We start from the raw sequence: 9,110 nt of genomic DNA on the forward strand, positions 1-9,110 counted from the left end.
AACATGCCGCCTGTGGGTGTGCGTTCACATCGTCCACGTGCGGTTACACAACGAAATAATAATAATGCTATGGTAGCCAGGTACTGCAGAATGCCATAATTAAATTCAAAACATTATTTATTACACAGTTTGATTCACTATGTTCTTAAATTCTTATCCCCAGCAAGGGTGGATAGAAATGAACGAAAACTATCAAAACTCATTTCAGAATTCTCGAGAATTTAGAAATGAGTGACAATGCTACTGTACCTACAGTCGTGGAACTCCGGAGCGAAGACAATAAGTCCCCTGGGAAGGGCGTCGATTGCAATCAATACAGAGCTGGAAGTGTCCGCAGGTTGTGGAGATAAGTTTCTCATTAAAGGTTTGGTAAAGTTTGATCCACGAGTATAGGGGCGGCGGGTCGCGGGCGGGGTGAGGGCGGGGCGGGCTGATGGCAGCTCTGATAGGAGCACAATGCAGCACGCGCCGGTCCGCGCCGACGTCGGCGAGCGACACTGCCACCGGACTACCGATGTACTGATTACTGATACTTTTGTAAGTAGTTCAAAGAATACGAACCCAGCTCTATTTGACGCCATTGTGCCAATCGTCGCCAGAGAACTGTTGTATATAATTGTTACGGACAGCCGAGAAGAGGAGGTCGCGGGCTAAGATAATGCACGCACGACCCGCTAATTGCGTCGCGAAACGGAGGAGCGACGCGGGGAGCGGTGCGGGGAGCGACGCGGGGCATGGCGCGGGGAGCGACGCGAGGAGCAGATACATGGCGCGGCGCTCCTGATTGGCCGACGTAATGCGCGCACAGCCCGCTAGTTCCGGACCGAAGATTTCCAATAAGAATCTGATTGGACACGACACGAATCACTTCACTTCTTCTCTACTTCTCTGATTTTACATCGATTTTCTATTTTTTACTTACGATTTTTACTTGTATTTTACCTTTGTATTTTTAATGTGGTTTACCAAATAAACCGGATCTTCACTTGCACCGCGGGTTTTCTTCAGTCCCAGCAAATAAAATCTGCATAAGCAACAGCGGTGGTCCTTCGTCGTCGGATAGAAGAAACCTGAATCCTCAAGAAAGAAGACGAACCCTCAAGAAAGAAGACGAATCCTCAAGAAAGAAGACGAACCCTCAAGAACGAAGACGAATTCTCAAGAAAGAAGGCCTACTCTTAATACGGAAAAAAGAAGAGGAAGTCTCAAGAGAGAAGAGGAAGTCAGAAGAGGGAAGAGGAAGTCTGAAGAGGGAAGAGGAACAATCAAGAACCGCAAGACTGAAGATTGGTCTAACATCGATATAAAAACATCGATATATTTTTAATTTCAACTTCTAGTTTCAACTTTCTAATTTCAACAAGGTAGCGCAGTCTTGTCCACCTAACGGTGCCAACGGGAGGCTGTGTGCACATCATACGTCCGTTAGGACGGAAAAGTGACTCCTTGAAGCGGGAGTTGCTACTCGCACAGCCTTTTTCGAGGTTACGAGTTAGCCGTATAGCCTTTTTCGAGGTTGCGGTAGCTTCTGGCTTACGCCGAAGAATGCCCATAACGAGGAGCAAGAAGACCTTTGAAGCTAGAGAGAACACCTTTGAAGCTAGAGAGAACACCTTTGAAGCTAGAGAGAACACCTTTGAAGTCAGAGAGAAGACCTTTGAAGATAGAGAGAAGTCCGCGCCCGCCTCCGCCGCGCCAATGGTACTCATCGAGAGAGACACGGCCGCGCTCCCGCGCACCACGACGTCAGCCATGCACATCGATGAACAGCCTGCCAGCACGTCGGCAGCGTCCGCGAACACGGTTGTCCCGCAACGACGACTCGTCACGTCCACGGAAGGGGGACAGGTGCAAGTCCCGCCTGTCAGAGCAAGTACCCGCTCCGTGCGATCGATGCGCTCCACAGCAAGTACGACGGCGCGCATCAGACAAGCCGAGCTCGACGCGGAGATACAATTAGCTGAAATGAAACAGCAGGAACTTCGTCTAGAAGCCATTAAGGTTAAGGCGAAACTTGAACGGAGCGTCGCAATGATAAGGGAAGAAAGCGAAAGAGGAAGCCAAATCGATGAACAGGAAATCGCCGCTGAAACGCACACGGAGGAACAGCAACGCGTCCACGACTGGTTGATTGAAATGGAATACAGCCAGCCGCGGGGGGAGGGACGACGCCCGCCTCAGCACAGTATGGAGCCTGTTCTATGCGCGAGAAACGCGCACGCGAGCGAGCGAGAAGGAAGATGGAATCGAGAGGCACGAGGGAAAGAGACGGAACTACGCCCGCCTAGCCCTATTCCTAATCAACGTACGAGCTTTCATGCGACGAATAAAGAAGAGGACACGGTCGATAGAATAGCACAAGCGCTAGAAAAGATCGTGAATAAACGTCCGGTGCCCCGCCAAGCCCACGAGCTGCCTACGTTCAGCGGCGCCGCGACGGAATGGCTACCCTTCAAGGCGGCCATGCGGGATTCTACGGCGATGTACAAGTATTCCGACTACGAGAACCTCGCACGGCTACGGAACTGTCTACGAGGGAAAGCACAGGAGACAGTCGCCGCGCTGCTATACTCGGCGACTAGCCCCGACGAGATTATGCGAACACTGGAGCAATGTTTTGGAAGACCAGAGATGTTGATCGAACGAGCGATGGAAGATATAAAGAAGTTACCTAAGTCCGGTACGTCCGCGGGCGAATTGAACACCCTCGCGGTCAAGTTGAAGAACATCGTATGCGTATTAGGTGGCGTCGATGAAAGAGGATATCTCAGAAACCCCATGCTCACACGAGAGGTCATCGAGAAGCTAAGCCCACATCTCAAGTCTAGGTGGTATGACTTCGCCTACGAACACGGAGACCCCTCGGAAGCCGAGATAGCAACGCTGTCAAGATTTTTGGAACGTGAGGCCGACCGTGCGATGCGATTTTCATACGCCACATCACCCCAGTCGCTGAAGGAGACTTTCAACAATCAAGAAAAGAAGTCGTTTTCACGTGAAAGGCCACGTAAAGACGTGAAAGTCTACGCAACCACTGAAACACCCACCGCACCGACCGTCGAGAGAGAAAAGGAAGCCGTCACAAAACGATGTCTATGCTGCGGCGGCAACCACGACGTACCCGATTGTAAGAAATACAAGAGGATGACGGTCAACGAACGATGGCAGTGGGTGAAAGAAGAAAAGATATGCTTCAAGTGCATCAACGGAAAGCACAGGAGATTCACATGTAAAGCAAAGAGGTGCGGAATAGAAAACTGTCTCTTACCTCACCACAGTACGTTGCATATGGACACGTCGCCCGCCGCAGCTACTCAACCGAAGTCACCGCCAGTAAACGAGGAAAATGTCTTGTCCGCGTCGGCCACTACAAGCGGCCCGGTCAAGGTGTTATTGAAGGTGTGCCCGGTGGAGATACGCGTACCGGGAGGACCGTCATTGAAGAGGTACGCGCTACTAGACGAAGGCGCTACCATCACGCTCATGGACGAAGGCCTAGCGAACGACCTCGGCGCCAGAGGACATGTGAGCCCGCTACACATACACGGGGCCACAGCGAGTCAAAAGGAGACGCAAAGTCGTGTCGTCAAGATTGAAGTACGAGGCCAACATGAAGAGCAGTTTCACGACATCACCGCTCACACGGTGAAACAACTTACGATCGGAAGCCAGACGGTGAAAAGGAAGTTCATCGAATACGAACACTTGAAGCACCTACCACTCGACGACATGAGTTACGAATCGGCGCGCCCGAGCCTACTGATCGGCGCCGACAACTGGCATCTGATTATCTCGAAGGAAATCCTCATCGGCAAACGCTACGAGCCCATCGCATCACGCACCGAGCTGGGATGGACGATACATGGCACGGTGCCGCGGAGCTTGTACCGAGGGGAGGATCAGCTAGTCCTCCACGTACACGCCAAGACGGAAAAAGACGTGAGGAACTTCGCTAATGAAGATGAGGAATTAAACGCGCTCATCAAAACACACTACGACGTCGACGCCCTAGGAATTGCCTTGATAACGAAGCCGAGGAAGGCCGAAGAGAGAGCGATCGACATCTTCAATAAAACCATCGAACGAGTCAACGGAAGATATCAAGTGGGCCTGCCATGGAGAGACGAGCAAGTAGTCATGCCGCCCAGCTATGAGATGGCTTTCAGGAGACTGCGGACTATCGAGAGGAAGATGGATCAGTCCCCCGAATTCCAGGCAGCCTACACAAGCCAGATAGAGAACCTACTCACGAAGGGATACGCCGCAGTAGCTAACGGAGACGAGAGAGACAACGACAAGTCATGGTACCTACCTCACTTCGCCGTGACGAACCCTAACAAGCCAGGGAAGGTACGCCTAGTCTTCGACGCAGCCGCCAAGTCGAGAGGAGAGAGCCTGAACGATCACCTCCTAGATGGACCCGACTTACTGCGAGCCTTACCGGGAATTCTCTATCGCTTCCGGGAAAAAGAGGTCGCCGTCACCGCCGACATACGTGAGATGTTTTTACAAGTAAAGATTCGCCCTGAAGATCGACCGGCTCAAATGTTCCTGTGGAGAGGTAACGAACGAAAGAAGCCACCCACGGAATACGTCATGTCATCGATGATATTCGGCGCTCGAAGCTCACCATTCCTAGCGCACAGTGTGCGCAACCACAACGCACGCGCGCACGCTGAGACACACCCCGTGGCCCTCCGAGCGATAACAGAGAGCCACTACATGGACGACTTCGTGGAGAGCTACGCGACCAAGGAGGAAGCAACACGAGCAGTACACGAAGTAACTTACGTACACGAGCAAGCCGGGTTCATACTAGCCGGCTGGAACTCGAGTAATGAAGACGTGATACGAGACATACCCCCGGACCGCCGCGCGCAGCTACCTAAGGAAATGGGAACCGCTGGTCATCAAGGCAAGACTCTAGGTCTAATATGGGAGGCCACTAAAGATGAACTAATGTTCAACACCGCGCTGCCTAGGGTACCGGAGGAGGTCAAGACGTCAGCACGCCCGCCGACTAAGCGCGAAGCCCTCAGCGCTGTCATGTCGATCTTCGACCCACTTGGACTGCTAAGCCATCTCACCATAACGGCTAAAATCCTACTGCAAGACTTATGGAGACAACAGAGGATAGGATGGGATGACCAAGTGCCGGAAGAAGCCGCCGAGGACTTCACTAAATGGATACGAGCGGTCGACAGCGTGCGAGAAGTTAAACTGTCCCGTTGCTATGCGCCAACGAGGGGAGTACTGGAACGTCAGCTACACGTATTTAACGACGCGAGCGACAGAGCGTACGCCACGGTAGCGTACTGGCGAATCAAGTACGAAAACGGAGAGGTCATCATCACGCTCGCCGGCGCAAAGGCTAAGGTAGCACCGGTGAAGGCACAGAGCATACCGCGACTGGAACTGCAAGCCAGCCTCATAGGCGCACGACTCGCCCACAGTATACAAGAAGAACATAGACAGAAGGCTGACAGGATCGTGCTCTGGTCAGACTCGAAGACCGCTCTCCACTGGATTCGCAACGACATCATCAAGTACACGCCGTACGTAGCTCACCGCGTAGGCGAGATCGCTAACCTCACGCACGTCGAACAATGGAGATGGATACCGAGCGAGTTAAATGTAGCCGACGACGCCACACGACCTAACTACGAGGTGCGAGCCGACCAAAGATGGTTCATTGGCCCGGCGTTCCTCCGGGAAGAAGAAGAAAGGTGGCCATCGGAACGCACCGAAGAGGAAAGTGACAACGGACAAGACGAGATAGTCTGCGCCACGGACAACAGCGAGGGGCCGGCCTACCTACCTGACATAAGTCGGTTCTCCTCTTACGAGAGACTCGTCCGTGCGACAGCCTACGTCTTACTAGCCGTCGATAAAATGAAGAAACGAACGCGAACACTGAAACTCGCCCATATCACAAAGGCAGAAGAGCTATGGTATAAGAAAATGCAAGAGGACTCGTACTCCGACGAAATAGAACGACTGAAAAAGGACTTGAAGTTACGTCCGAACAGCGCGCTGCGTAAGCTCGACCCACGGATAGACAACAGAGGCTTACTTACACTACACGGTCGCGTGGGCGTGGCGAGAATAAGCGAGCAGTCAAAAAACCCGCTAATAATGGACGGCCGCCACGCTTTCACCCGGCTACTCGTCGCGCACGCACACAAGGCGGCGAACCACGCCAACCGAGAGCAAGTTGTCAACGACCTGAAACAGAAGTTCTATATCACACGTATACGACCTACAGTACGAGCCGTGGAGCATTCATGTCAACTCTGCAAAGTGAAGAAAGCCAGACCGAGACCGCAAGTTCACGGAGACCTGCCCTACGAAAGACTCGCAGCGCACGCGAGGCCATTTAGCTACACGGGCCTCGACTTTTTCGGCCCTATGTACGTGACGGTCGGGCGACATAAGGAAAAGCGCTGGGGCGCCCTGTTTACGTGTCTCACTACGCGAGCGGTCCATATAGAGATCTCACCGTCGCTATCTACGGATTCCGCTATTATGTGCCTACGGCGGATGGCGGCGCGGCGGGGGTGGCCAGTAACAATCTACAGCGATAACACTGCACAACAGCATTTCTGATGATTGGGTTCCGATACATGATATAAAGTCAATTTTTAAAGACAATTTAAAATCTGTGACTAAAATTTCTCTATCAGCTCTAGTTAAAAAAATATGGCATATGGGTCCTTTAACAATAAAACACAATATTTTAAGGATGATCCTACTTTATTTCGTAATTAATTTGAAAAAACTTTAATTTTTTGGACTTCCTTGCTGAAGATGAAGCCAGAGATGCGTTCTGGATGCTCCAACAATAGTCAGCCATCATGTGCGCGTTTCAGTAGCCTTGATAGCGTTCCTCCATCGTACGAAGGTCCTGGTGGCCCTGTTCTTCACTTAGATCCCCAAGATTGGCAGGAAAATAGTCCAGGTGGTTGTGAAGAAAGTGTTACTTGATGCTCATGTTACATCCAAGCCTTTGAAAGTTAGTCATTAATTGTTCAATATGTTGAGAGTAATCTGAACTTTTCTTGTTTCCTAAAAAATTTTGGACAACCCAAACAAACTCATTTCATGCGTTTTTCTCATTTTCTGTCATAATATCCGTAAAATTTGAGTAATTTATTAATGATCTTATCTAAGACCGATCAAAATTGCCTGGTTTTATCTTCTCTGCACTCGATTTCGCCTCAAAATTCATTGGCTCCTGTGGTGAAGCATCAGCTTGAGGTTCAGGTGGCATCTTAGGGCTCAAGATACGTCTACACGCCGTCCGAATACATGGATATTCCCATTTTTTATGATTTTTTCGGTTAATGCCAGTTATGTTCACCAAACAAAAATAGCAGTCGTCCAAGTGGTTTACGGGTTTGTCCCAGATTATAGCACTTTCGTACCTAAATCTGTTTCTTTTCTTATTTGTCCACAAACGTATAAACTCAACGCACGTTTTACATACCTTTTGCGGAATCCAACGCTTTTTTTTGAATTCATAGGGTGTCCAAAGTAATTTTTCTAAGCCTCATTAACGAACGCTGTCACATTTAAACGGTATTCTTTAAACATAATACTCTCCGCAAATAATGCAAAAATGATTTGGATCATTTATACATACTCGACTTGATGATGCCATTTCAAATTGTATTAAAATATTAATATTTTTTTTATTGTGTGCAAATTAAGACTGAAACTTAGCGAATTTTGAGTGAATGCTATAAATCGTAAACAAGAGCTGTTACAAAAAAAATGAGGGTATATTTAGAATCAGCGACATCAAATTAACAAACATCATGCATCAAAAGTCAATCATCAGGCAAAAATTGCAATTTTGTTGTCCAGTGTAATGGGACGAACTTTCATGGCGCGGACGAAGAGCTGCGAGCAGCGCAGCGAGAGTGGGGTCCACAACTCAAGGACTTCGCTCTACTACAACGAACGAACTGGAAATACATCGCACCCGGGGCACCGAATCAAGGTGGAGCATGGGAGCGGCTAATACGCTCGGTTAAGACAGCGTTAGTCGCCACACTACACGAGCGCTACCCCAGGGACGAAGTACTCGCCACATTACTCACGGAGGCAGAGTACACGGTCAACGCACGCCCTCTCACTCACGTGCCAGTTGAACCAGGAGACATGGAGGCGCTAACACCGAATCACTTCCTACTGGGGACCTCCGGCGGCCTACCCACTACCGGGCCGTGCAGGGAGGTAGACAGGAGGACCTGGAGAGCCACGCAGGCGCTGGCTGACGTGTTTTGGCGTCGATGGCTAACGGAGTACCTACCTACACTCATACCACGTGGAGGCACACGGAGCGGGCGCGGAGCGGACCTGAAAGTTGGTGACGTCGTGATTATCACTGATCCAGTACTGCCGAGGAACATCTGGCCACGAGGTGAAGTAATCCGACTGCATCAAGGACCCGACGGACTGACCAGAGTCGCTGACGTACGAACGAGAGGAGGGATATTCCGCCGACCTCTACGACGTCTCGCCGTCCTCCCGGTGAAAGAGGGCTGCGAAGATCTACGCCGAGGGGAGGATGTTACGGACAGCCGAGAAGAGGAGGTCGCGGGCTAAGATAATGCACGCACGACCCGCTAATTGCGTCGCGAAACGGAGGAGCGACGCGGGGAGCGGTGCGGGGAGCGACGCGGGGCATGGCGCGGGGAGCGACGCGAGGAGCAGATACATGGCGCGGCGCTCCTGATTGGCCGACGTAATGCGCGCACAGCCCGCTAGTTCCGGACCGAAGATTTCCAATAAGAATCTGATTGGACACGACACGAATCACTTCACTTCTTCTCTACTTCTCTGATTTTACATCGATTTTCTATTTTTTACTTACGATTTTTACTTGTATTTTACCTTTGTATTTTTAATGTGGTTTACCAAATAAACCGGATCTTCACTTGCACCGCGGGTTTTCTTCAGTCCCAGCAAATAAAATCTGCATAAGCAACAATAATACTTATTCTTGTTTCATACTTTATAGAGCGTGACTTTTCCGTAGTCGGGTTTTAGTTTTTAAACTTATATTTTGTTTAGAGACTATGTTTGTGTGATCTCTACCATACGAC

At 50.4% G+C, this 9,110-nt stretch overlaps 1 protein-coding gene across 1 annotated transcript; it reads left to right on the forward strand.

Moving 5' to 3' along the window:
* Nucleotides 1-456: 456 nt before the first annotated feature.
* Nucleotides 457-8,610, forward strand: LOC126366393 (uncharacterized). Its single transcript, XM_050009501.1, has 3 exons — nucleotides 457-608; nucleotides 1,626-6,564; nucleotides 7,867-8,610. The coding sequence occupies exons 1-3, from the start codon at nucleotides 457-459 to the stop codon at nucleotides 8,608-8,610; spliced, it is 5,835 nt and encodes a 1,944-aa protein (XP_049865458.1).
* The last annotated feature ends 500 nt before the right edge of the window (nucleotides 8,611-9,110 follow it).

The sequence above is a fragment of the Pectinophora gossypiella genome, chromosome 4 (genome assembly GCF_024362695.1).
Source record: "Pectinophora gossypiella chromosome 4, ilPecGoss1.1, whole genome shotgun sequence".
Taxonomy (NCBI): Eukaryota; Metazoa; Arthropoda; class Insecta; order Lepidoptera; family Gelechiidae; genus Pectinophora; species Pectinophora gossypiella.

Bases quoted from the DNA above. Each gene is read 5' to 3' on its own strand.
- LOC126366393 (XM_050009501.1), top strand. From the start codon at position 457: ATGCAGCACGCGCCGGTCCGCGCCGACGTCGGCGAGCGACACTGCCAC. The intron at 609-1,625 runs GTATATAATTGT...CTTTGAAGCTAG, and splicing joins ATCGTCGCCAGAGAACTGTT to AGAGAACACCTTTGAAGTCA. The intron at 6,565-7,866 runs GTAACAATCTAC...TTTGTTGTCCAG, and splicing joins CGGCGCGGCGGGGGTGGCCA to TGTAATGGGACGAACTTTCA.